This window comes from Leptopilina heterotoma, unplaced genomic scaffold (genome assembly GCF_015476425.1).
Source record: "Leptopilina heterotoma isolate Lh14 unplaced genomic scaffold, ASM1547642v1 Lhet_114, whole genome shotgun sequence".
In the NCBI taxonomy this organism is placed as follows: Eukaryota; Metazoa; Arthropoda; class Insecta; order Hymenoptera; family Figitidae; genus Leptopilina; species Leptopilina heterotoma.
Genome location: NW_025110833.1, coordinates 5,814,129 through 5,838,843, shown reverse-complemented (window position 1 = coordinate 5,838,843; position 24,715 = coordinate 5,814,129). Strand labels below are relative to the sequence as shown.

Genomic DNA, 24,715 nt, shown 5'->3' with positions numbered 1-24,715 from the left:
TCATAGTGATGCATTTTGTCGACGAGATATTTTCCCCTTTTTGTATTAGAAATTTTAGAATTTAAAATATAAAACTAATTAGAAATATAAAAAAAAATTGTAAAGTAGAAAACACGTGCAAAATTTTTCAAGTTTGCAGAACTGATATTCGTTAAAAGCGTTTTGCGACAAATTGTAATTTTTAGATCCGCTATATTGTATTTACCTTTAAATGGGCAATTGATACTAATTATATTTTTTAGAAACGCAAATTTATTTAAGCTTACGCTCCCGCGATTGGAATTCGGAAATAAGAGAAAAAACAAAGGAGAACAATTTTTCAGATAATTGTATTTTTATATTTTTCTTTGTAAAACAAATAATTAATAACAATTGTATAGATAATAAGTAATTATTTACTTAATTGTAATTATATTTATTATTGTAATTAGCGTATTTTTATAATTAGTATATTATTATAATTAGTATGTTTACTATTGTAATTACTAAATTATTATAATTAGTATAATTAATATAATTAATATAATTAATAATAATTACAACCAATAATTTTTAGTGTAATTTTAAATATAATCATTATAATTAGTAATTATTTTCTAATTATAATACTCGAAAATTTTCAATTTTTCTCTCGAATTTTAAGCAAAGAAAAATTTACATATTTTTTTTATAACAAAATAAAGATAAAATGAATCGCGGGAGCGAAATGCTTTTGAGAAATTTTGAACAAAAAAACGTATAAATATATATTAATAAATAAGTGCATAGAATTTAGATTAGTGTGATACACAAGGTACGACAAAGCAATAATTTAGTGATTGTATAATATTTCATTATAGCGATTTAGTGCTAAGTTTTATGGTAATTTTGAAACCTACAATATATATAATCAACAAATCAATATAGTTTTGTAGAAGTTGCAAAAAGAAAAAAAGAAAATGCGTATTCCATTTTCAAAAAATAAAAAACCAAAAAAACAAAAAAAAATAATACTAAATGATAATTTGGAATTCAGCGAAGCGTATTTATATAGAAATGGAATTGGTCACGATAAAATTGTGACATTCTTTATTTTCGATAATTTAAGAATTATTTTCTTAACAATTTTCTCAAACTATTTAAATATTTTTTTCCAGAATTTAAAATTTATACAAAGAAATTTGTTTCGTATTTTTTAACTATTTTCCTTTCTATAGATTTAAAAGAGAAAAATTTTGGCATTCGCTGGAGAACTAATGGAATTTTTGAAAATATATTAAAAAAAAAAAAAATGCCAAATGTTTAAATAATTGTGAATTTTTATTTTTTATAAATATTTGTGTAGAGAGAATTAAATTAGTAGAAAAAGTGTTTTTCTGTGTCTTTTTTTTGAAATTATTGCACAGCGAGTGACAAATATCACTTTAAAATATACGAACAATGGAACAAAACTCAAAATTTATATTACAAAAAAAATATAACCCCGACCACGTAGTTAACACACGTGTTTTTCAATTTTATTACGAGTATCTGTGTACATGACAGTAGCGCAGAATAAACCAATGTTCTGAAGAAAAAGTAATTCTTTTCCCCTTAATATTCATTTTTTTCTTTCGAACTTTCTTTTTCTTTACTTCAATTTTAAACTAATTTTTGAATAAAGACAGGATTGACACAGGTCAGGAAAATCAGGGAAAAGTCGGGGATTTTTGTTAAAAGTACTGCAAAAAAATTAAATGTTTAGAATTTATAAGAAAATTCTTTGTGTTTTTGTTTGTTTCATAAACTATGAAATTACCATGAATTTTAAAAAAAAACCTTAAATTCTTTCTATTTCTGACAATAATTTATTTTAAATAACTTAATTTTATTGAAGAACTGCCATAAAGTAATTATTTATAAATCATTAAATGAATTATTTTTTTGAAAAACTTTAATTTAAATTCTGTTGAAATTAGTTTTAATTTTTAAAATTTTAAAGCAATTATTTGAAAGAATTTAATTATCTTAATAAACATTAAAATTCTTTTCAGAAATTCAATTATTTTCAAAATTTTTTTAAAAATTCTCTTCAACATTTTAATTATCTTTAAAAAATAGAAAAATTCTTCGCCAAAATTCAATTATATTCAGGAATTTTTATAATATTCATTGTAAAATTCAATTATATTCAGGAATTTTTTTAATATTTATTGTAAAATTCAATTATTTTCATAAATAATAATATTTATTACAAGAATTCAATTATTTTGAAAATTAATAAAATTCTTTGCAAAAATTCAATTATTTTCAAAGATTCAAAAAAAATTGTCAACATTTCAATTATCTTTATAATTGAATAGCAAAATTCTTCGAGAAAATTCAATTATTTTCAGGAATTTTAATAAAATTCATTGCAAAATTCAATTGTTTTTATAAATAATATTATTCGTCATAAGAATTCAATTATTTTTTAAAGCAATAAAATTCAATTATTTTCAAAAATTTTAATAAAATTCATGGCAAAATTTCAATTATTTTCAAAAAATTTTCTTAATTCAATGATTTTCAATATTCTACTATTTTAATAAAATTTCTCAAAAGAATTCAATTATTTAAAAACAATTTTGACAAAGTTCTAAACGAATATTTAATTATCTTCTAAAATAATGAAAATTTCACAGGAATTCAATTATTAAAAATAGAATTTGCATACATTTCTTCGAAAAAAATCAATTGTAAATTTTTTATAAAATTCTTTGCAATAATTCAATTATTTTCATAAATAATAAAACTCATTGCTGAATTTCAATTATTTTTAATACAATTTTTATCAAATTCCTCAAAAAATGTAATTATTAATAAAAATTCTATAAACATTCGTCGAAAAAATTCAGTTATTTATAAATTTGTTAATAAAATTCTATATTTGAATTAAATTTTAAGAAACATTCATTCATTTATTCAATAAATTATTTACATTTGTATTTAAATAATTGAATTCTCGTAGAATTTTCTAATAAAAATTGATTTAAAAATTAAATTCAAAGTTTTAGATTTAACTTTGGAGAAGTTATTAATAATTGGAATTTTTAGAAATAATTGAATTTTGTAAAGATTTCAAATTAAGATCTTTGAAAATTTGAATTTTTCATACCTTTAATTAAAAATTCTGTGAAACTAATTTTCTTCAAAAAGTTTAATCAAAATTTTTTAAAATTATTTCAAGTTTTTATTTTCTAATGTATATTTAATTGAAGAATTTCCGAATAATTGAAATTTCAGGTAAAATTGAATTGTAAACAAATGAATTTGAAAATTCTCAAAAGAACTTTATCGTAAATTATTAGAATTTTATTTTAATATTTAGAAAATAATAATTGAATTAAAATGATGAAAATAATTTTTAAGAAATTACAGTAACAATATTTTTATATTATAGATAATATAAAATAATACTATTACTTCGAGTCGAAGACTCGGAGTGATCCATTTCTTCATGTTTTGTAATAATATTCTTTCGAATTTTCGATTTAAAAATAATTATTAAGCATAGTTGAAAGAACATTAATTTTAAATGTAAATTTCATTCAAAAATTTCGAAAAATTTTTCGAAATGTTGAAATCTTTTCGTCTCTGGTCCCAATTTAACAGCAGCAAATCTGAAAAAAAATTATTTTGAAAAAGAATTCTTTTAAGAATTTAGGAAAAAATAAACGTTTATTACCTTTTTTTATATTTTTTCTGTTCGCCAATTACGAAAACAAAAAGAATTCCCCTCATTTGCAGATTTGAGAAAAATTTACAAAATTTACAAATTTACAAATTTCAATTTTTTTATATTTTATTCTTTAAACTTCACAAGCACAAAAATTAACAAACAAACTCCATATTTTCGTCTCTTTTTCTGCAGTTGTATAACCAATTGTACTATAATTATTCCTTTAAAAAAATCACTAAAGAATAATTTTCATAAAGTGCCTCTATATATAAAAAAAAGGTAAAATAAATACTAAATTTCTAAAAATCTAAGAAACGACTCCAATTTTCAAAATTAGCGCGCATAATAATTTTTCTTTTTTTTAAAAATGAAAAAAACTTGAATTACTTATTCACAGTTTTTGCTTTTATTTTACAATCGTTTTCAGCTCACAGCTGATAAATATATTGTGACATTTTTTTGTTTTTTCAATTCAGTCACCACTAAAACGTAAAAAAATCTTTTTTCCAAATTAATTAAAATATACTCGTTTCAAAAATTAATCAGGCGCTTAAATGAGATCTGTTATTTAAAAAAAAATAAAAAAAAGGCTTAACAGTTTTCTTTCAACAAAATATAGGGGGGATTAATTTCACAACGAAAATTATTCAAAATTTCTTACAAATATTGAAAAAATTGAGGAAAAAAAAATTATACGTGACTATATGACAAGTATGTGTGAAAAAGAAAAATGCTTAGTGCGCCATTAGCATTTTTAAATCGAAATGAGTTATTTCTAAATTATATGTATATATAATTTTTTATATGTATATATATAATTTTATATATATAATTTTATATATGTATAATTATATATATACATTATAATTTATATATATGTAGATATTTAACTATAATACAAAGTACAAATTGTGTTATATAATAAGGACATTGCTCTCGAGAGGTATAAAAATTAAAATCACGGTTGAGGTTGATTTTTAGTTTGTTTTGGTGTTTTACGCGGGGGCGATGTTTCTTTGTCTAAATTACTTTTTTCACTTTCTTTTTCGGCTTCTGCTTCTTTATCCTCTTTCGATAAATTCCAATCCTTTAAACCCTTTGGAAGCGATGTGTCTTCCTCGAAGGAGCCAGTGCCCTCGACAAATTCTTCGTACGTCGATAATTCCTTGAATGGTCGCGGTCCCAATGTTTCTATCATATCCTCCCTGCTCAATATTTCCTGTTTTAATAATCGCTCTGCCACCTAAAAAAGCAAGCAAACTATTTATTTTTCTATTCTATTTATTACTTTGATAATAAATTTGGATAATTTTGGATTTTGAATAATTATAAATTAAACAATATTTTTTATCACCTTAATTACGTCATTTTTGTGATCTTCCAAAACTTGACGAGTTCGTTTCTTCGCACTGTCGATCATTTTTCGCGCCTCTTGATCGATCATTTGCGCAGTATTTTCCGAATAAGGTTTATCTGTATAGGGCGACCCTTGCTCCGGCATTTCGAAACTGACATTTCCAATTTTCTCATTCATTCCGTAATGAATTATTTGCGAGTAAGCCATTTTCGTGATCTGTAGATTAAAAACATTGTTCGATCAAAAAATATGAATAAAAGTAAAGAACTTACTTTTTAAAAAAAGTACTTATCTTTAAAAGTAAAGAACTTACCTTTTGTAAATCGTCCTGTGCACCGGTCGTTATTCGTTTAAAGAACATCTCCTCGGAAACACGTCCACCGAGTGTCATACACATTTTATCGAATAATTGCTCCTTCGAGTAGAGATATTGTTCGCGTGGCAAATACTGTGCATAACCCAAACCCTTCCCTCGTGGAATAATAGAAACTTTAATGAGAGGATCCGCATGCTCAAGGTACCAACCAGCGACAGCGTGACCTGCCTCATGATAAGCCACCGTTTTTTTCTCATCCGGTTGTAGGACTTGCGATTTTTTCTCCATACCAGCAATTACTCTCTCAATTGCTTGCTCGAAATCGTGTGAATCGACTCCTGATTTTAAATTTCTAGCCGCTATTAATGCCGCCTCATTGCACACATTAGCAATATCCGCACCTGTAAAATAATTCCTTTGTAATATAATATTTCCAACCAAAAAAAAAAAGGAAAGAAATTCCAATATTATAAAATCTTTACACCTTTAAAAAAAACTTGATAACACTTTTCTGGGTGAATATCACTTACCAGTGAAACCGGGTGTGCGGGACGCCATTTTTCTCGATAATTCATTTTTATCCATTGTAGTTTTAATGGGCGCTAAATGAATTTTGAAAATTGAGGCACGTCCCTTGATGTCGGGCGCTGGTATGAAAATTTGCCTATCGAATCTACCGGGTCGCATTAGTGCCTTATCCAAAACGTCCACTCGATTCGTTGCCGCTAAAACAACCACGTTCGTTGTCGAATTGAAACCTGAAAAAAAATTATTTTTAATTATAATTAGATTAATAAATTGAAATTAATATTTAAATAAATGTTTTTTGTCTTTGTTTTTTATCTTTCTCTTAATATTTACCGTCCATTTCAACGAGAAGTTGATTTAATGTGTTTTCTTGCTCCGAATGTCCGCCCCAAGATCTTCCACCGCGCTTCCTACCAACGGCATCGATTTCGTCGATAAATAATATACAAGGCGCATTTTTTCTAGCCATCGCGAACATGTCTCGGACACGCGACGGACCAACGCCAACGAACATTTCCAAAAATTCGGAACCGGACACTGTAATGAAAGGCACATTCGCCTCGCCCGCTGTCGCCTTTGCCAATAACGTTTTTCCCGTTCCCGGAGGACCTGGAATTTTTTTACACTAATTTAATTTTTTAAATTCTTTCAGTGTACTTCAAACAGAAATTTAATAAATATCTAAATAATTAAATACAATAAACTTAAATTGTTACTAAAGTTAATAAAATCAATACTCATAATAAAATTAATACTAAAATTAATAAAATTGATACTAAAATTGATATTAAAATTAATAATTTAATTTTAATACTAATTAAAATTAAATTAATTAATATTTAAGATTTCTAATCTAAAATTTACCAGTTAACATTGCCCCCTTGGGAATTTTAGCACCAAGATCCAAATATTGCTGTGGATTTTTCAAAAAGTTGACAAATTCCATGATTTCGATTTTAGCCTCTTCGCAGCCGGCAACATCCCTAAAAGTTTAACAATAAAAGACGAGATTAAAACCCTTTCTTAAATAATTATTTACCAAAAATAGAAATTTTAACAGTAGAAAAACTAATAGTAATTTTAATTATAAATTTCTCTAAAAATAGAAAACAGAAAGTATTGAAAATTACTTGAATCGAACTTCAATGTCTTTGTTGTTGATTAATTTTGCATTGGAATCCATAACACCACCGAAAAGTCCACCTTTTTTACCTCCCCTGCCACCCATCATTTGAGCGGAACGATTGAAACCGTACAATAAAAATCCTAGAAAATGAATTAAAAAACGAATTTAAAAAAAGAAAAATTAACGTTTTTGTTAAGTAAAAAGCGAAGAATTAAACGAACCAATAAGAATAAGTGTTGGTAAATAACCAATAAGGTGTGAGGCCTCCAATTCAACTTTATAAATAACTGGTATATAATTTTGCGGTTCCACATTCAATTCAAGCTGCGCGTTCTCCAAATTTCTCTCAAAAGTATCGGCACTGCCAATATTAAACCACAAAGTCTGCAATAAAATTAAATTCGAAAAATAAATAAACTAAAGGTAAATAAATATTATATTTGTTAATAAAAATTTAATTTTAATTATAAACAAAATATTATAATTATGTTATGAACTATTTAGTTAATTCTATTATTAGATAATTATTATCAATTAATTATCCATTTAAAACTATTTAAATATGAAATAACAAAAAATAAATTCTTTAAAAATATGTTTCACATTAGGCGCTAATGTTTTTGGTAATGAACTTTCCTTTTTTTCTGAGATAAGATTATCAAAGTAATTTGAAAAACATTACCGAGTTATCGGCCGACGCTCCTGGAGCAAGACGAACGCGGACCCATTTTTTATTAACAACCTCTAATTGTTCCACGGATCCTCTATTTAAGTAACTGAAAGGAAAATTTAATGATAAAAAGAAAATTCTCTCCTTCTAGAAAAAAGGAATTTTTTTTCAGAAAATTGTTTCTTAAAGAAAAATATTTTTTATATTACTTATTTAAAAAATCCTTCCAGGTAATTTCTCTTTGTTTTGAATTGACTAAAGTTGCCAATATAATACAACAAGTAAAACCTCCGACTGCATAAGGAATCCATTTTTTATCACCACTATTAAATGGTTTATCTCCCATTCCTCGTGGTCCACCACCACCTGCACCGCCTCCACCACCTACTCCTCCTTCTCCCAAACGAAATCCAAATTTAATACGAAATCCACTTGGATCATCTTTATTTGGTTTTAACGCTTCTTTCGGCGGTTCATTTTTTCCACTTTTTCCACTACATTTGACATTTTGTCTCTTTCCACCTAAAATTTGTCAAGATAAATAGAATAGAATAGAAGATTTTAAAAAAATTAACTAAGATTAGTAAAAATACAATTTTTCGATAATTTTGAAAAAGATAAATTAAAAACAGATTTTTTTTTACCCAATCTGAATAAATATTCAAAATGTTTTCGAGATTTCTCCGAATGTAATTGCAACTGTTGATGAAGATGTTCAAGAGCCGATAATTTTTTATTATTTAACATCGTTAATCGTCTCCATAGCTGTAACAGAAAATAAAGAAAACAATTATAATCATTACATAACAAAGTAAAATATTTATTTTATAAAAGCAGAAAAAAAATAAAATCTAAATATTCTCTATATCACTTTCTCATTAATGTTGGAAACTATTTCACAAAATTGAACAACATCAATGTTACATAAACACAAAATTACCAAAAATTAGTGAAAACTACATCATTCAAGAAAATGGAACAAAAAATTGTTTATTTCGTCTCTAGTAATTAATTCTCAAAAGAGATATTTACTATTTTATTTAATTGTTCATTTGAAATAACGTGATTTTAATAATAAAAATTATTTCCAATGAAAAAATAATTTTTAGGTTAGGTCATTATGTTTCGAGTACTCACCTGAAAATCAATTCTTCCCTTTTGTGTAGAATTAAAAACAATTCTTTCAACTCTGCTACCTAATGATAATAACAAATGGGCCATACTGTATTCATTAATTTTTAAATATTTATTACAAAAAATTGTTGAAATTAATTTTTAGACACTGTCAATAACACACACCGGTTAAAGTCTGTCCACCATTTTCTAATCCTCTGGTCATATTTTCAATGCACGACACATGCGACATTAATCGTAATTTGGAAATGAGCCTTAATAATTTATAAAAGCCAGTTCTCAACATGTTTCTGTCAGTCTGGTTTTAAATTTCTTTAAAAACAATTTTTAGTTTTGTGAAATGTAAACATTTGCAAATTTTCTCAATTAATTTTACAAGTCGGGAATTTTGATCATTTTTAGTAAATTTTGTGAACGGGGGCTAATTTGGATACTGGAGAATTTTGAAAAATGTGAGTAGTATTTTATTAATTTTGTCTAAACTAAATAATAGAACATTTGAACGTTTATGTGAACGATGTAAACAAAAATTTTATAACCTATTTCTGTTTTTTTTATGTTAAGACATTTTTAAATTTTATACATTAGAGAATGTTTGCAATTTTTTTTTAATTATTAAATAATTTTTACAGGTAATTTTCATCATTTTAGTGTAAAATTTGGATGATTTCGACGATTTGGACAATATTCTACAATGGAGAATTTCGAAAAATGTGAGTAGTATTCTATTTTTCTAAAATAAATAATAGAACATTTAATAACATTTTTCGCAAGAATTTCATTATTCTCATAAGTAATAATATTTTTTAGAGCAATTCAATTATTTTCAAGAGTTTTAATAAAAATTCAATTATTTTCAACAATTCTAATGATAAAATTCTTTAAAACAATTCAATTATTTTAATAAATTGTAAAATTCTTCTGAGAAATTCAATTATTTTCAATACAATTTTAATAAAATTTCTAGAAAAAAATTCAATTATATTTAAGATAATTTTAATAAAGTTTCTCTAACAAGTTCAATTATTTTTAAAAATTGTAATAAAATTTTTCTAAACATTTTAATTGTTCTGAAAAGTTTTTAATAAAATTCTCAGTAAATTTCAATTATTTTCAAAAATTTCAATTAAATTTTTTTTAAAAAATTGCATTTATTTTTACAAAATTTAATGAAATTCTTAAAAAAAATGTAATTATTTACAAAAAGTCCAATAAAATTGTTTAAAAGAATTTAATTTTCTGTGAATAATTTTAATATAATTTAATAGGAAAATTATTAATTTCAGTTTATAATAAACCTGATTATTTAAAAAACTTGAAAGAAAATCTTCATAAAATTTAATTACTTTCAAAATTTTCAGTAAAAATTAATTTTTAAAAACTCCATTATTTTCAAGAAAATTGAAATAAATTCTTTAAAACAATTCAATTATTTTTAATTTTTTGTTTAATACTTTGCAAGAATTTAATTTTCGGATCATTAATTATTTGAATAATTAAGTAGCTACAAAATATAAATATGCAAATTTTTATTTCCAAAAAAAAAATCGTATTTACAGAATTAAAAACAAAGAGAAGAATTATTTTAAGTTAAAATAGAAATTTAAATTTCCATTAATTCATCGGCGTCGGTTAACATTTCGTGAGAATGTTCCTGACCAGTTGAGACGGTAAATTTTGCACCTACTAAACAATTTTTTAAGACAGTTTCGTTCTCAATGACACATCCATTGCAGAGAATGCTGTTAATAATCGCACACCTGTTTTAAAGAAAAAAAATAATTAGAGAAAGTTAAAATTATTTGATCTTTAATTAAAAGATTAAAAAATGTTTAAATTAATCATTGATTTTAAATTAAAAATTGTTTCTTACTTCTGCTTAATCGTCACATTGTCCATAATTATACTATTTGAAATTCTCGTTTTTGTCTCAACTGTAGACTTGGCACCAATATTGCTTTCTTTCAGTGATGTTTTTTCGTCAATTAAAACATTATTGTCAATACGACAATCTTGAAGTTGAGTACTTTTTACAGTTGCGTTTGGAGATATTTTCGAGTCATTGCTTCCGAATTCCCACCATTTATCGATCTAGATTTAAATATTTTCAGTTTGATTTTTATTTAGAATTAAAAATTGAAAATTTTAAATGGTTACAAAACCATTTAAATTTACTTTTTTTCCTCTTGATCAATTAAATAGAAAAGTTTTTAAGGGAAATCTTACCGTAGCGTTTGCTAAACTGTACATTTGGATCGTATTCGCCCTCAGACCACATTGTTCAGTGACTTTATAAGCATAACATCTGATAATATCGTCGTGATAAGAATTGTCTAAACTCGAATTACAATCGTTAAAGGAAGACATTTCCCTACTAAGTCCATCCAAATAAGTCTCACTACAAAAACGTTGAATATCCTCCTTTATATTCAATTTTACAATCGAAGTATTCTTGTCATCCACAAAGCATTTTGGCGGTTTTGCCAATTGTTTGGATATGATGTACGGTAGAAAATCTCCCTTTATCGAAATAAAACTCCTGAAAACAAAATTTTTGTATTAAAAGAAAAAAAAGGAAAAAAGAAAGGAAAAAACAAAGAAAAAGAGAAAGAAAAAAAGAAAGAGAATTAATAAGAGAGAAAAATAATAATCGTGAACGTCAAAATATAAATTCCTTACTTATTAAAAGCCAAATACTTCAAGACCCATTTATTCATAACATAAAGATGTGCATCCAACAGTTTCGAATGAATATTAAAATCCGTATGCTTCTGCGATAATCTCGCAGGTAAAAAGACATTCTCCTCAAAATCAGAAGCCGATGCAAAGAAAACCAATCGATTTGTCTTTGCCTCAATGCCAATTAAATCGGTCTCTGGTTTTTGTTTACTTTTCGGTCCAGCAATAATGGTGTCATCAGAAATTTTCGGTACCGGAAGCATTAATGCCGTTATACTCGCATTATGTTTTCTATATAAATTCAAAACAGGTGTTATATCAACATTTGCGATTAAATCGCAAGAAATGACTAGACAATCTTTTTTCACTTTCTCATAAATAAGACGCATCGAGTCAGCAGTACCTAAATCATCCTCTGAGACACCAATCATTTCGAGTTTAATTTTAAGACTCAATTTATCTAGTGTTGAAATTATTTCACTTTTCGATGATTCGGCAACAATAATAAATGCCGTATTAAACCCTGTTTTCTCCAATAGTCTCAGTGGATACCAAATCATTGGATAATTACCAATTGGAAGTAAACACTTTGGCTTTCCAGCTGTGAGTTCCATCATTCTGGAACCTTTCCCAGCGGCTAGTACCACTGCCTCGAAATCACCCACTTGCATCATTTTTAATAATTTGTTAACCTTTGTTATTTCGAACAATTATTTTCTAATATTTCACTAAGGGGAGTATAGAATTTGAAGAATTTTAAGAGTGCAACAAGCAACAAGCATTGCGAATATTTGTACATAACCTAGAAACTTGGAATTTAAATGACAGATTGCATTGAAGCGTGCCCACCAATCAGGAACGTGGATTATTTGCAATGGCCAATCGGATTTCACCGACGACACGAAAACGACCGAAGTTAAACGAACTGTATTACGAATTTCAGGCGCGACTTTTACGAATATTCAAAATCAGACGTCGGATATTTTGACTTTTTCGATTTTTTTCGACTATTTTCAAATAATACGACTTTTATCGACTTATATTAAAAAAATTGCGACTTTTTCGACTTTTCTTCCAAATTTTGCGAAATGCTATATATTTTTAGTATAAAATGCAACTTATTTCAATTTTTATAGTGTAAAAAGCATAACAATAGACAAATCTTTAAAAATTTATTTTTGAATAATTTTTCTAATTAAATTTTTGAAATATACAATTAAAAAGATTTTGAATAATTGAAATTTTGTAAAATTTAATTGAAGATAAATCATTTTTTCAAGTATTTTATTACAAATTTTTAAAACATATCTTTTACAGAATTTTAATTGAAAATTTTGGAAGTAATTGAATTATCAAAAATTCTAATGAATAATCTTTAACTAAAAAAGAAAATTAATGAAATTTCGTTTTAATTTTGTAAAATTCAATTGTTTTCAATATTTTCAATATTTCAGAAAATTCAAATACATACATAAAATAATAACATTAAAATTTTTTAGAATTATTTTTAACATTTTAGAGAAAATAAACATATTTAAAATTTTTAATTAAAATTCTTCAGAAAATTATTTTTTCTTTTAATTATATAAAGATTTTTCAATTATTTTCGAAAAATTACATTACAATATTTATAAAAAAAATAATTCTTAGAATTTTTTATCATTTTTTTTTAAGATTCAATTATCATCGAACAAATTCGAAGAAATTAAATTTTTCAAAAATTTACTATTTCAGAATTTTTAAAAAATCATTTATAATTAAAACTCTTCAAAAAATTTCATTATTTTTTAAATAAAAATTAAATTAAAAATTTTTGGAAGGGTTTTAGTTTTAGTTTTTGGAAATTATTAAATTTCAGAAGTTGACATTTTTTTAATTTCATTTCTCGTGAAAAAAGAAATAAGAAATATTTAAATATTTATTTAGCAAAATTATTCAAGTTTTGATTAAATGAATTTAGAAATCAGTGAAGAATCAAAGAAATACAAAATAAAATTTTTGTGACAATACTAAATTAAATAAACGACTTTTTCGACTTTTTCGACTTTTTTTTCTATTTTTAATCGACTAAAGCGATTTTTTTTGCTCGTTAAAGTCAATCTGAGGACTGAAAATAGAAAACTGTTCTTTTTTTAAATAAAGATTTCGATAAATGGTGGGAAATGAAAAAAATCAGTATTCAATTAAAACAATAACAAATACATATATTTCTCGAAATGTGTTACACAAGATTTTCATGCTGATGATGGTCATTTTCACATCGTTTTTTTTTTGTGTTTCATTCTTTTTTTTTTGTGTGTGGATCGGATGACATCGTCTTAAACTTCCATTATTTTTTCTTTACTCAGTTTCATACAAACTACGGCTCAATGCGTTTAATTTAGTTTACAAAGATATTTTCTTTTTGTCAATTAAAACTGTGAGCGTAATTAAATAGCGTACTATTTAAATTCCGCTACAACTATCAATTTTCTAGTACATTTTTTTTTTATTTCTCCATTTTTTTACTCTCTATTGTCCAATCGTGCTAGATTATTAACCGTGCATCTTTTTTTTTAATCTCGAAAATCAAGACAAAATAAGCATCTGACTATTTACATCTTTTTTTTGGGGAAAATTCGAGTTTTTTTTTTTGTTTGACAAATATTCATTTTATTTCAATATAAAAAAAATTGTAAATGACTAATTTCGATGTAGTTGCTTTTTTTCTTGATAATTTAATTTTGCTTGTAATTTTGTTTTGTAATTTTCGATGCATGATTTTTTTTTTGTTTCTTTTTTTAGTAAATAGAAATTTTTTTTTCGACGACGCAAATTTATTTCTACAGAGACTCAGCAATTTGCACGGATTTCGCATTTTTTTTCTTTTAGTGGCGCACGCTTTTCGAATTTATTAATTATTAATTATTAATTACTAATTAATAATTATTAATTAATAGTTAAATTCGAAAAAAGTTTGATCGATTTTTTAACAATTTTTTTTCGGAGCCACTATTGACGCGCGAACATACAGCGGATTAATTATTTTAAAAAAAAATTCGAAGCGTAGATCTCAGAAAATGAATGTATGAATAAAAAACACGATTAATGAGGAAAGGAGCGATATTTTTAAATCCTTTTTTTTTTTTTTGTTGTAAATAAGAAAAATTTGAAAGTTTGATCGATCACTGATTTTTTTAATTTGATTCTGCTCTCTTTTGATAAAGGGAAAAACAAATAAGCGCAGAAAAAAAATTTCCTTGTTTTTTTTTAAATATTAAAAAAACAATTTTTGCCGAATCTCTGGCTCTAGGACATTTTTTTACAATGGTTCAAAAACAAAATGCATTACAATATTTTCTTTTTTTCTTTCCGTTATAACAATTTTTCTGTATTTGAATTTATTTTTTCATTAGAAAATTTCTCGGATAAAATTTCACATTTTAAAAGAAATCAAAAAGATTGTAATTTCAATAAAAAAAAAAGAAAAAAAATATTTTTGAACCATTTTCTTTACTACATTATTAACAATTTAAAAAAAAACATGACAAATTGACATGTCAAACACACTACATGATTTTTTGTTTCATTTCGACTTCAGTTTTTTTTTGTTTTCATCTATTAGAACAAAATAAACATCTAAAAACTTAAAGAAGAAGTAGAAGACCCTTGAAATGGTCTTGCGTTGAAAAACGATGGGTTTTTTTTTTGTAAATTTTATTCGCAGCCATTAATATCTTTTTTTCTTAACAATTTTTCAATGAGTCTTGAGAATAGTTACACGCATTTTTTTAAAAATGATTTTCCATTCGTTTTAATTTTTTCTTCTCTTGTTCTCATTTAGAATTATAAATTTTCTGTTTAGGAAGAAAGAAAAATAGTATGTCGTGAATTCTTCATTAAAAACTAAGAAAAGTATTTGAATTCTTTTTATTAATAGGAGAAAAAAAATTAAAATAGTAATTGAGAATCGCTATTATGTCACCATCACCATGTAGGGGATATTTTTATTTAATCCTAACGATTCTGAAGTAGTATAATAAAGCGAAATAATTATTTTTCTTTTTTCAAAAACAGAAAATTTATTCTGTTTTCACTATCAGAAATTTTGTAGGTATTTTATTTTTTTACTTCGTTTTAATATTCAAGGCTCTTTCTTTCTCTCAAAATTTTACTTTTGTATTCTCTCTCTTACGACTTTCGTTTTCAAAATTTATACAATGAGGTTAATATTTTTTTACATTTTAAAATTGTTATTGAGTAAATACTAAATTAAGGGATGAGTTTAGGAAATAAAAAAAACGATAAAATTAGAAATACTTATTATTAAACTTGTGCCAGATGCAATAAATATAATGGATGTAAATGGTCACTTATTTTAAAGAATAAGTTCTTTTTTTTATATTATCACCGTAAATACTAAATTCGAGTACAAATTTTCTATGTTTAGTATCTTTTTTCGACGTATTCGAAAAATATTGTTTTTAAATAATTTAAATATTTTTTTTTGACCAAAGAGTTTACGAGAAACTTTCAATTAAGTTGAACAATTTTTATAAAATTATATTTCTCGGTTAAAATTTACCAATTTTAAATTAATTAAATAATTAAATATGTAAATAGTAATAAATTTCCATTAAATTCAGCAAAATTATCAACTTAACTCCAAATGAATTTAATTAACATTTATTTAAAATTAATTTCGAAATTAAATAAACTTTGAATTAATTTCGAAATTTAATTTTGTTTCATAATTGAAATTAAAATTTAGTTCACGTCTGACACTACATTTTTTTTAGCTCATCAATAAATTCGAAATTTTAAATTGAATTTTTTCAATGCTGAAAAAAAATGAATATTTTAAAAAACAAAAATGTTTCTACGATAAAATTCAAACAAGACAAATTCAACAAGAATTTTTCTACAAAAAAATTATAATATATATACAATATTTTTACAACATAGAGAATTCTATATAATAGAAAATTTCTAATAAACAAAAGTTTGTAGAAAAAGGAAAATTTTCCTCAATAGAATTTTTTTTTCTTTCGACTAAAAAATATTCTTAAATAAAATTCTCAAAATATATTTTTTTTAAAGAAAAAATTCTCATAACAAAAACATTTTCGAAACAAGAGTTTCGTAAAAATTTTAGAAACTCAATACTCACACAATTTGCTAATAAAGCAACAATTTTCGAAATAATTTCAAAATTAAAATTTTCAAAATATTAATATAGATTTTTTTTCATAAAAATTGCACAATTTTGTTTAAAAAAAAACGTAAAAAAATTGCACTTGAATAAATCTCATTTCTTTAAATAGTAATTTTTAATTCAAGTGATTTTTTTTAAATATAATTTTCTTCTATTTTTTTTTTTAATTTGGCAGTGCTATGTGATTAATGTAAGAAAGCCAGGGGACTTTTTTTCTATAAAACTATAATAATATTAATAATAATTAAATCGAGAGACAAAAGAAAAATAAATAAATAATTAAGAGTTGAAAACGAAAGTGGAAAAGAGAGAGAATGAGAGATTTTTAATTTTCGTATGGATGAAAACTTTGACAATTTTCATATAATTATCGCAATTAGTAGTCACCAGTTCGTAAGTGATTTTTAATCAAAAAAATTTCAACATCTCAAATTGTGTCACCAAATTTGAGGCTCGAAACATTTACTCAACATAAACCTAATTTAGTCAACAAATTTTTTATTTTGATCAACAATTTTTAATTGATTTGGAACTGCAATAATTGAAAAATTTTGTTCAATTTAAATTTAACTTATTTTTCCTTTTTTTAAATTTTGTTTTCTTTTTTCAATTTAATTTTTCCTTTTATTAATTTAATTTTTCTTTTTTTAATTAATTTTTCATTTTAATTTAATTTTTCTTTTTTTTTGATAAAATTTCCTTTTTTTAATTAATTTTTTCCTTTTCTTAATTTAATTTTTCCTTTTTTTTTTGATAAAATTTCCTTTTTTTAATTTAATTTTCCTTCTTTAATAAATTTTTCTTTATTTAATTTAATTTTTCTACTTAAATACAAGATATAAAATTTGAATTTCTATCATTAATTTTTTTTGTTGATAATTTAAATTTAATTACATATTGTTAAAAGTTAATTTTGAACTTTTTCTTTACTGTTTTGCCAGATTTGAAATTATTATCAAAATTTTTATTTTCCAACAAAATTTTTCATTTATTGTCAAACATTTTTAATTACTGACAACAATTATTTTTTTAAAAATTATTGCCAAAAAAAATGAAAATTTCAAATATTGCAAAAATCTTTTTATTTACAATTATTGACAAAAAGTTCTTTCGTTCAACTTTAGTGAAGTTTATGAAGTTTACAATATTAACGATTTAGTAGAAAAAATTCTTTCTGTTAACTTTAGCGAAATTTATAACGTCTACAATTAACGATTTAGTTTGGAAGAATCTTTTTCTCTAGAAACTTTTTTAGATATTTCATTAAGTTTACGTTTACAATTAATAATTTACAAGAGAAATATTTTTTTCTATGAAAATTTTTATAGATATTTGCGCTTGGAAAATTTTACAACTTTTTTGTCAAATATTTCAAACAAAAGGAAAAGACAATTAGAGCTAAATATTATTTTCTATGAAAATTTTTGTAGATATTTTCGCTTGGAAAATTTACAACCTTTTTGTCAAATATTTTAAACAAAAGGAAGAGGAGAAAAATTTTTATTTCCATGTGAGAATGAATTATTTTCTTCAATTGTTGATTATAAACATTATGAACTTCACCGACGTTTTAAAGAAAAAAGAAAATTGAATTATTATGTAAAATTTAAAATTGTCACAGTTTTTTTCCTGAAGCGGGAAATACAATTTGCCTCGCAATTTGCAAATAATTAAAATGTTTCTTTTTTGAGCCTAAAGTTTAATTGAGGCCTTGGATCCAATAACTCGCCCGACGCTCGAAGGCACGCGCTAATACCAGTCGGGTAGCAGTGAGTGGCCCAGAGGCGCTCACTGCTCACTGACTGGCAGTTGCGCGTTCCTCCGAGCGTCGGGCGAGTTATTGGATCCAAGGCCTCAATTGTATTTTCGGAGCCTGTATTAAAACTTGATCGTTAATTTTTTTAATGCGAGATTTATTTCATTTAACATACGTGTGGGTCGTTTTTCTCTCGAGTTTTTTTTTTAATCATTCTGTTGATTTTGTTTAATTGTATATTATAATATACCTGCTATTATAGGATTTCTATATCTGTAAATATGCGTGAAATTTTGTTTTTCTCTCTCTCTCTCTTTCTCTCTCGGTAGGCGCAGATACAATTATTTAATAAACAATATATCTTTTTCTCTGTCCTAGTATTGTTCATACTGTATTAGGATATATCGATATCATTTATATTTATATATTTATATATAATCTAACTATACATATAACTATGTACAAGTGATGAAAAGAGGACAATAATAATTGTGTATGGGGGTCAGGGGGGAAAAAAAGAAAAGAGGGAAAGGAGTAAAAAAGGATCGGAGGAAGGAGGGATTTTTGGACGAGAGGAAGACGACAGAGATAAAGATATTGCGCAAAAAAAAAGGAAGTAAAAATTAAGGGCACTGCTTCTTTTCTTCTTCTTCTTTTCCTCTCTTCTCTTTCTTTCTCCTTCTCTCTCTCTCTCTTTTCTTTATCTTCCTCGTCGTCCGTCTCTTTTTCTCACTAATTTTCCAATATTCTGCGCCTTGATTCATCCAAAACTTTTTCTCCTTTTTTCCCCATTTCTTTTTCTTGAAAATCTTTTCTCAATTTTTTTTTTCTTTCGAAAAACTATTTCTTTACAAAAAATCTATTTCTTTTACGATTAACTCTGCATGTTTTTCGAAAAATTTCCTGCTGTCCTTCTTTTGAAATAGTTTCCTTTGGTTTTCTTTTTTTTTTCTTGAGTAGGAAAAGATTTTTTTCGTGAGTTTTTTTCTCCTTTTTCTTGTTTCAAAAAGAAAAAAATGTGTCCTCGTTTTTCTTTTTTTTTTCTTTTTTGAGTGTATGTGTGTGTGAATTTTTTTTCTACGACGCGGTCATGACTTTCGTAAAATGACTACAAGTGCGGCGAGAAAGAGTCGACGAAGAGCAAGAGCAGAAATACTCTCCCGGTTAGACGTCCGTGTATTTGCTGAGCTTATCACGAAGTAACATGTTCTCGTTCTTTAACCGGTCCAACTCCTGCCGTAGGCCCATGTTCTGCAAAAGAAAATCGAAACATTAATTGAAAAAATCGATTTGAATTTTTTTCTTTCTTTTTTTTTTTGTTATGAAAAATAATTATTCATTTGCGAAACTATTGTTTTTTTATTTTTTTGTTTATTTTTTCTGTATTTATTTTTTAGTTACTTTGCTTTATTAAATGAAGAAATAAATGAGTAAATAAATTGAGAAATAAATAGAGAAATTTCTCTAATTTATTTTTCTATTTATTTATTTCTCAATTTATTTATTTCTCATTTTATTTACTCATTTATTTCTATATTAATTTCTATATTTATTTTTATATCAAATTATTCGATTAATTAATGGTTTACTCTTAGATGTATTTTTATTATTTCCTTTTATTTTTTCTCGTATTTTTTTCTTTCGTTTTTATATATTTCCTTATATTTTTTTTATTCTTTCCTTATATTCTTTTCTTACAATTTTTAAATTTTTTTCTTATACTTTTTCTTATATTTTTTTTTTATTTTTTATTATTTTTTTTACTTTTAGTGAAATAAATTTCCTAGATTCTCCACTGCTACCAGTTGAGAAAAGAGAAATAGAGGAAAGATATTGAAAAGAAATTGAACGGAAAGTAATTTTCAAAGAATTATGAGTTGAGATATAAAATTAAAAGTGGAAGACAAGTATACGAGATGAAAAGGAAAAATAAGAAGGGAAATCTTGCCACACCCAAGTTATCAGAGAATTACAAATAGTCATGTTTCTGTCTGCTTTACTAGACACATATTTCTTTTCGTTTTTCGACGAACTTATCAGCTTAACGCGTTAAAAAGTTTTCTTTGCTTTTTTTTTCTTTTTTACATTAAAAGAAAAAAAAGAAGTTGCCTCCAGCAAGATTATAGAAAATGTGATGAAAAAAAGGAAAGAAATTGAAGTAGTCTCTCTCTGATAACTTCAAGCTCAAAGAGCGTTGCAATTTTTTTTTCCTCCCGAATTTTTCAAGGTTGCTTTTATCATATTTATCTCGTTTTAACGAATTCAATTCATTTTCCATATTTCTGGAATTTATAAATCATAAAATTTAGTTTAAATTAAATTTCTAAATTAAATTTTTTTTTTCTAATTTTTTCCTCATTTCTATTTTTCTTCTCCTTTTCTTCCTTTTTTCTACTTATTTATTTTTTCTTAAATGGAAATAAATAAGAGTAAACCAAATAAATAATAAATATTAGTTTTCACGAAATAAATATTCCAGAAATAAATTCTGAAAATAAATTTTGAAAATAAACACCCAAAAATCTAATTTAAAAAAAAGAAATAAATTTCCAAAAAAGGTAATTTTTCTAAAAGAAAAAATAAATTTCTTTTTACCTCTTTTTCGAGAAATCCAGCTCTGAGAGCTATTTGATTCTCCTTCATGCGTCTCGCATCCCTTGAACGTTTTGCGGCCATATTATTCTTCCTACGACGTGCCCAATATTTGTCATCCTTCAAATCATCCGGAACAAACTGAAAACGTTTAGAAAAAAATTTATTTCATCAAAACCAACGTATTATTAATCGGAAAAAAATATTAATTCACAACGCTCATATCACTCTTTTACAACAAAAACTCCTTTTTTAAACAAACAAAAATGTAATTTTTTTTTACAATGTAATTATCTATATTTAGCCTCTTAATGTTTCTGACTTGAAAATCTACTAATTAAGTAATTAAGAGTTTAGTGAAAAAATTTTTTAATTTCATGTACGTATGAATTTTAATTAATTTTTTCTTCTTAAAAAATAACATATCTATTATACAAATTAAAGTGCACGAATATGATTGATGAATGATAATTTCTTTTTTTTTCTTTTCTTAATTAATAATCGATTAATGGTGGATAAATTTCAAGGAAAGAATTTTCGAGAAAAACTCCCAATTGATTATTATTTATAATATAGGAAAATTAATAATGTTAATATTAGACAACTAATTATAATATTAATATTAAATAATGAATTATAATATTAATATTAATAAACTGTAATCAAATTATTATAAAAAATTATTTTATAAAATAATTAATTATTATTACCATGAACGTAAAAATGCATTTATTATTATAATCAATATTATTATCTATTATTATTATTATTATTATTCATTATTATTATTATTCATTATTATTATTATTCTTATTATTTATTATTATTATTAGGTACTATTATTATTATTATTATTATTATTATTATTATTATTATTACAAATTTAATTTTTATTATTACTTAAACAAATTAAAAAAATTAAGAATATTGCTTATTAAAAAAATTGTTTTTAAAAATATTAAATTGTTTAATATTAAAATGAAAAAATATTAAATATTCTAAAAATTAAATATTAAATTTTCAATATTTGAGAAATAAAAGATTTTCAAATTTAAAATATAAAAGACTGGAATTTTTAAGTATTTAAAAAATAAAAGAATAAAATTTTTTAATATTTAAAAAATAAAATACATTAAAAATGAAAATAAAGAAAATTTGATTTTTGTGAGAAATTGAAATATTAACTTGAAATCTCACCTGCTTTCGGGATTTCTTGATCATCGGCTGGGGCTTGAGTTCTTCGTCGGAGAAGGCGCGAGTCCGGGGATCGAAATCTCGCCCCGATGACGCCATCGAAAGCGCTACAAGAGACAAGCCATATTGTATTCGTGACGAATCCACGGAATCTGTTGCTCATTGGGGAATTGGTAACGACTACGTTAGTTACTATTTGGAAATTAAAAAAAAAAAAATTCTAATCTCACCGTTCGCGACACAGATCCTGAGAATTCGAAGATTTTTTCTTTTTTTTTTTTTAATTTGAAAACGTCGCTTCGAGTTCATACAAAGTTTTTTCTTTAAAAAAAAAAATAATAATAAAAATAATAATAATAAAAATAATAATAAAAAAAGTAATAATAATAAGAATAATAATAAAATAATAAAACAAAAATAATAAGGAAAAATAGAATTTTGTTTTTAATTAGATAAAGTAGAATTTTATTTTTAATTAGTTAAAATAGAATTTTATTTTGCCTTATTATTCAGAATAGAATTTTATTTTCAATTAGTAAAATAAAATTTTGTTTTTAATTAATAAAAATAGAATTTTATTTTCAATTATTCAAAACAAAATTTGGTTTTTAATAAATAAAAATAGAATTTTATTTTCAATTATTCAAACGAAAATTTTGTTTTTAATTAATAAAAATAGAATTTCATTTTCAATTAGTAAAAATAGAATTTTTTTTGAATTTATCCAACGCGAATTATTTATAAAATAAATAAAAAGAAAATTATTAACTACAATAATGTATAAAAAATATATTAAAAAAATATTAATTGAAAATAACAAATATACAATAGGGTTATAAATCTAGTCATAATTAGTGGCACTATTTAAAACAATTAAAAATGAACATCGAATAAACAATGCAAACGTGAGGATATGAAAATAATTAACAAAAACACCTTTTTTGAATAATAAATTTTAAAAAAATTGAAAAAATTTTTTCTAATAAATGTCAGGAGGTAATTAATACAGAAAATGCATGAAATTATCAGGAATTAAAAGCACAGTAAGGCAATTTATTTATTGAGACATATAAATTACACACGAGTGGAAAAAAATTGTCAAAAATGTAAAATAAAAAGAAATGCAAAAGTGTAAAAAAAAATAAAAAGGAAAAAAAATTAAAAAAAACAAAACAATAGAAAGAAAACAAAAAGAATTAATAAAAAAAAATTATTTTAAATTAAAAGATAGAAACGAAAGAAATATGAAAAGGACGAAACAAAAAAAAATAAAAATAAAATTAAAAAATCGAAAGAAACAAAAAAATAGAAAAAAAATTTAAAAAAAATAAACTAAAAAATAGAAAGGAAACAAAAAATAAATAAATTAATTAAAAAATAGAAAAAAAACAATAAAAAATAAGTAAATAAACTAAAAATTAGAAAGAAAAACTAAAAATAAAAAAGAAATAAAAATAAAGAAACGAAAGAAATGAAAAAAACGAAACAGAAAAAAATGAGAAAAGAAACTGAAAAGTAAAAAGAAGGAAACGAACAAATGAAAAAAACGAAACTGAAAAAAATAAAAATGAAGAAACTGAAAAAGTATCTAAATCTTTCAAATTGACTGTAAAAATAAAAGGAAAAAAAATAATATTAGATAATAAATAAAGAAAAATAAATAAGGAACAAAATAAAAACAAAAATATGTAAAAAGGTGTTTTTGTTAAAGAATTTCAAAAAAAAATCACACATCATGAGATGAATATTTTTTGAAACAGAACCGACCCTGAGGTGTCTTTCAAAGAACAATTAAAAAATTAAAGTCGATTCACAATAATTAATTATAAATATTTTTTCTCTTTTTTTATTTACTAACTATAAATTTGTCCTTTACGATGCATTTTGTAAAATATTAATTTTTTTTTAAAGATATATTATCTCTATTAATTTTACTATTCTTTTAAAATGTTTCAAAAAAAAATGAGTTTTTATCGACAAAAAAAAAAATGAATGGAAGAAAGAGAATAATTAATTTTTTTGATTTATTTTGCTTCAAAAACAATCAGGATCGGTATCGTTGAGGGGCGAGAGTCTCATCAACAGGATAACGAAGAGGTGAATAAACGACTCACTGGAGTCTGCCGGTGATGGCGGGTTCAAAGTGTCTGGCGAACAGCACTCGCTGGGCGATGGTGATCTCTCACGTTTCGTTATTGGCTCGAGATGAAGACCCGCTGGTCCCTGATGTCCAGTGACATCATTCCCATTGATCTTGTGAAGTTGTCCTCCCTGCATTGTACCCTGCCCACCACCAGCCACTCCTCCGTCCACCGGGATGCCATTTTCGGATAAAAATTCATCCAGGTCCACGTACTATAGTAAGTAAAAAAAATTTTTAAAAATAAAAAGAATTTTTTCATTTTCTATATACGATATTACAAAAAAAAAAGAATTTTTTTAATCGATAAAAAAATAATTTCTATAGAAAAAGAATTTTTTTTAATCGAT

The 24,715-nt window shown here is 24.1% G+C and overlaps 4 protein-coding genes across 15 annotated transcripts in view; 1 reads left to right on the top strand and 3 right to left on the bottom strand.

Moving 5' to 3' along the window:
• The window catches only part of LOC122506720 (dual specificity protein kinase pyk3-like), a 63,700-nt gene that overhangs the window by 27,941 nt on the left and 11,044 nt on the right, over positions 1 to 24,715 (top strand). For 2 of the 4 annotated variants that reach the window (XR_006302016.1, XR_006302015.1), the window contains exon 6: positions 9,443 to 9,523. The gene's annotated coding sequence lies outside the window, so the exon portion shown is untranslated. Of the gene's footprint in view, positions 1 to 9,212; positions 9,263 to 9,442; positions 9,524 to 24,273; positions 24,404 to 24,715 lie in introns of those variants that run through there. The other 2 variants (XR_006302017.1, XR_006302018.1) reach the window with 2 other exon arrangements.
• Positions 4,063 to 9,000, bottom strand: LOC122506709 (AFG3-like protein 2). Its single transcript, XM_043619031.1, has 12 exons — positions 8,814 to 9,000; positions 8,321 to 8,441; positions 7,886 to 8,198; positions 7,689 to 7,782; positions 7,228 to 7,390; positions 7,011 to 7,146; positions 6,745 to 6,863; positions 6,214 to 6,489; positions 5,883 to 6,110; positions 5,350 to 5,753; positions 5,034 to 5,252; positions 4,063 to 4,922 (listed from the first exon to the last, which is right to left on the bottom strand). Exons 1-12 carry the CDS (start codon positions 8,895 to 8,897, stop codon positions 4,638 to 4,640), a joined length of 2,442 nt encoding a protein of 813 aa, XP_043474966.1. The 5' UTR covers positions 8,898 to 9,000; the 3' UTR covers positions 4,063 to 4,637.
• LOC122506741 (translation initiation factor eIF-2B subunit gamma) lies at positions 10,325 to 12,307 on the bottom strand. Its single transcript, XM_043619065.1, has 4 exons — positions 11,490 to 12,307; positions 11,037 to 11,349; positions 10,684 to 10,901; positions 10,325 to 10,570 (listed from the first exon to the last, which is right to left on the bottom strand). Exons 1-4 carry the CDS (start codon positions 12,161 to 12,163, stop codon positions 10,414 to 10,416), a joined length of 1,362 nt encoding a protein of 453 aa, XP_043475000.1. The 5' UTR covers positions 12,164 to 12,307; the 3' UTR covers positions 10,325 to 10,413.
• LOC122506750 (thyrotroph embryonic factor) overlaps positions 18,552 to 24,715 on the bottom strand; it is a 212,559-nt gene continuing 206,395 nt past the window's right edge. For 5 of the 9 annotated variants that reach the window (XM_043619114.1, XM_043619104.1, XM_043619108.1 and 2 more), the window contains 4 exons: positions 24,340 to 24,580; positions 22,229 to 22,377; positions 21,035 to 21,172; positions 18,552 to 19,690 (listed from right to left, as the gene is read on the bottom strand). In XM_043619114.1, the coding sequence (XP_043475049.1) occupies positions 19,604 to 19,690; positions 21,035 to 21,172; positions 22,229 to 22,377; positions 24,340 to 24,580 (615 nt within the window). In that variant the 3' untranslated portion in view covers positions 18,552 to 19,603. The remainder of the gene's footprint in view (positions 19,691 to 21,034; positions 21,173 to 22,228; positions 22,378 to 24,339; positions 24,581 to 24,715) is intronic. The other 4 variants (XM_043619087.1, XM_043619093.1, XM_043619081.1 and 1 more) reach the window with 3 other exon arrangements.

Coding starts and splice junctions, on each gene's coding strand:
- LOC122506709 (XM_043619031.1), bottom strand. CDS start 8,897: ATGGCCCATTTGTTATTATCATTAGGTAGCAGAGTTGAAAGAATTGTT. Junction 7,147..7,227: donor ACCAACACTTATTCTTATTG/GTTCGTTTAATT, acceptor TTCATTTTCTAG/GATTTTTATTGTACGGTTTC. Junction 5,754..5,882: donor CCGCACACCCGGTTTCACTG/GTAAGTGATATT, acceptor ATTATTTTACAG/GTGCGGATATTGCTAATGTG.
- LOC122506741 (XM_043619065.1), bottom strand. CDS start 12,163: ATGATGCAAGTGGGTGATTTCGAGGCAGTGGTACTAGCCGCTGGGAAA. Junction 10,902..11,036: donor ACAGTTTAGCAAACGCTACG/GTAAGATTTCCC, acceptor ATTTAAATCTAG/ATCGATAAATGGTGGGAATT. Junction 10,571..10,683: donor AATGTGACGATTAAGCAGAA/GTAAGAAACAAT, acceptor TCTTTAAAACAG/GTGTGCGATTATTAACAGCA.